Source organism: Canis lupus, chromosome 21 (assembly GCF_003254725.2).
Source record: "Canis lupus dingo isolate Sandy chromosome 21, ASM325472v2, whole genome shotgun sequence".
NCBI lineage: Eukaryota > Metazoa > Chordata > Mammalia > Carnivora > Canidae > Canis > Canis lupus.
Window position 1 is genome coordinate 28743861 of NC_064263.1, and position 2368 is coordinate 28746228.

At 42.7% G+C, this 2368-nt stretch overlaps 1 protein-coding gene across 1 annotated transcript; it reads left to right on the top strand.

The window, feature by feature from the left end:
• The first annotated feature begins 1400 nt into the window (after window positions 1-1400).
• Window positions 1401-2368, top strand: LOC112667904 (olfactory receptor 52H1). Its single transcript, XM_025459962.2, has one exon. It carries the CDS (start codon window positions 1412-1414, stop codon window positions 2366-2368), a length of 957 nt encoding a protein of 318 aa, XP_025315747.1. The 5' UTR covers window positions 1401-1411.

Here is a 2368-nt window from a genome sequence, read left to right on the forward strand (position 1 = left end):
TGGGCCTAAGAATGAATGAAATGTGGGGCTTGGCAGGAGGCTGAATGTGAGCTTTGTCCATCAGGACTCAGAGGTGCAGGAACAGCACAAGCTTCCTGTCACTGCTGCTCTTGGTAGTGAGTGGCTGGCTGTATGGTGGCTTATGTGTAGAATATAAATAATGTTTCATGCAACACATTGCTGGAGATGAAAGGAGGTAAAGGAACCTAGTCTTTAAAAGAGCAACTCTCCAAGTCAAAATTCTGGGAATTCATTCAAGAAATAGCAGTTCCAAAATCCAGTTGTTAAATAGGTTGTTTGTACTTTCATTGGTATGTGTGCATGTGTTGGTATGATGCATGCAATGTGTGTAGGGTGTACATGTGCAGGTATGGTGTGTGTGTGTGGTGCATACATGTGTGAAAGATGTATCTGTGACACATACAGGGTGCTGGGATTAGCATGGGTTGGTGAATCTATTGTGGTAAAATGCATATTAGATTGTAAACACAGATCAGAGAATGTTTGAGATTGTGTGTCTGAGAGAATAACTGTTGTAACATCTGTGCATCTATCCAATAGAATATGGATTTGCAAGGAAACAATCCTTTTGGAAAGAAATTTTGACTAAATGTGTTACTAAGTCAACATAATAGAATGTTATGCAGCTGTTTAGTGTAGAGGGTCTTGAAAATTATTTTTTGGGCGGGAGGGTGTGTAGAGCAGACACTCATCTGCTCTCTCATGAACCTCATCTATATGGAACTTTTCTAAATTTTATTTAAGTTCTACATGTTGTTCAGCATAGGCAAAGAACCTACTGGTTCGGCCTCTGTTTGTTCAATTTACTAAATTTTTGGATTTTTACCTCCTCCAAAAGAATGGTTAGCACACAAATGTAAGAGCCATAGCCATCCAGCAGCATTAAAAGAGCAAGTATTTATGGTGAGGCAAATTTTGGTATTCCAAATGACAGGATAAGCAAATCTCGTCAAGATCTTGTCAAGACTAAACATCCAAAAGTGTCTATAAAGACACAGAAATTATTACCACCATAAAAAAGTAGATACTATAATTTTTAACTGTTATCAGAGGTATGTCATAGCATAAGAGAGGAATTACAGCCAGTCTGGAAGGCTGCCTGGGAGAGTCGTGTAAAGTAGCCGAGATTGCTAGAAGAAGGAACATCTTCTCTTGAGGTAGAATGACTATAAGTCTCAATATATCTGAGGCAATGCTAGTTTATGCAAACTACCTGCTGTTGTATCAACACAAAACTTTATTTATTTCAAAAGTATTCTTCTTAACTGATATGGTCTTGTTGTGTTTAGGAGTCAAAAATGATGAATGGTTGGAAATGAGAGTGACTCAAGTGACCCTAACTCTCCTCTACTGCCCTCTGTCTGTCCCCAGGACCTGTATTTAGGTCATCATGTCTGCCATGATCATTTTCAACCTGAGCAATTACAACCCAGGACCCTTCATTCTGGTGGGAATCCCCGGCCTGGAGCATTGCCATGTGTGGATTGGGATTCCCTTCTGTATCATCTATGTTGTGGCCCTCGTGGGAAACTGTACCCTTCTCTACCTCATCACAGTGGAACGTAGCCTTCATGAACCCATGTTTTTCTTTCTCTCCATGCTGGCCATGACTGATCTCATCCTGTCCACAGCTGGTGTTCCCAAAACACTCAGTATCTTTTGGCTTGGGGCTCGAGAAATCACATTCCCAGGGTGTCTTACACAAATGTTCTTCCTCCACTATAGCTTTGTCCTAGATTCAGCCATCTTGATGGCCATGGCATTTGATCGCTATGTGGCCATCTGCTCCCCCCTGAGATATACCACTATTCTGACCCCCAGGACCATCACCAAGATTGCAGTAGGCATCTCCTCTCGAAGCTTCTGCATCATTCTGCCAGTTATATTCTTGCTTACACGTTTGCCTTTCTGCAGGACACACATCATACCACACACATATTGTGAGCACATAGGTGTGGCCCGGCTCGCCTGTGCTGACATCTCCATCAACATCTGGTATGGCTTTTGTGTTCCCATCATGACAGTCATCTCAGATGTGATTCTCATTGCCGTTTCTTACACCCTCATCCTCTGTGCGGTCTTCCGCCTGCCCTCCCGAGATGCCCGCCAGAAGGCCCTTGGCACCTGTGGTTCCCATGTCTGTGTCATCCTCATGTTTTATACACCTGCTTTTTTCTCCATCCTTGCTCATCGTTTTGGACACAATGTCTCCCGCACTTTCCACATCATGTTTGCCAATCTCTACATTGTTATTCCTCCTGCACTCAACCCCATTGTCTATGGAGTGAAGACCAAGCAGATCAGAGATAAGGTCATCCTTTTGTTTTCTACCAAGGGTTCAGAATGA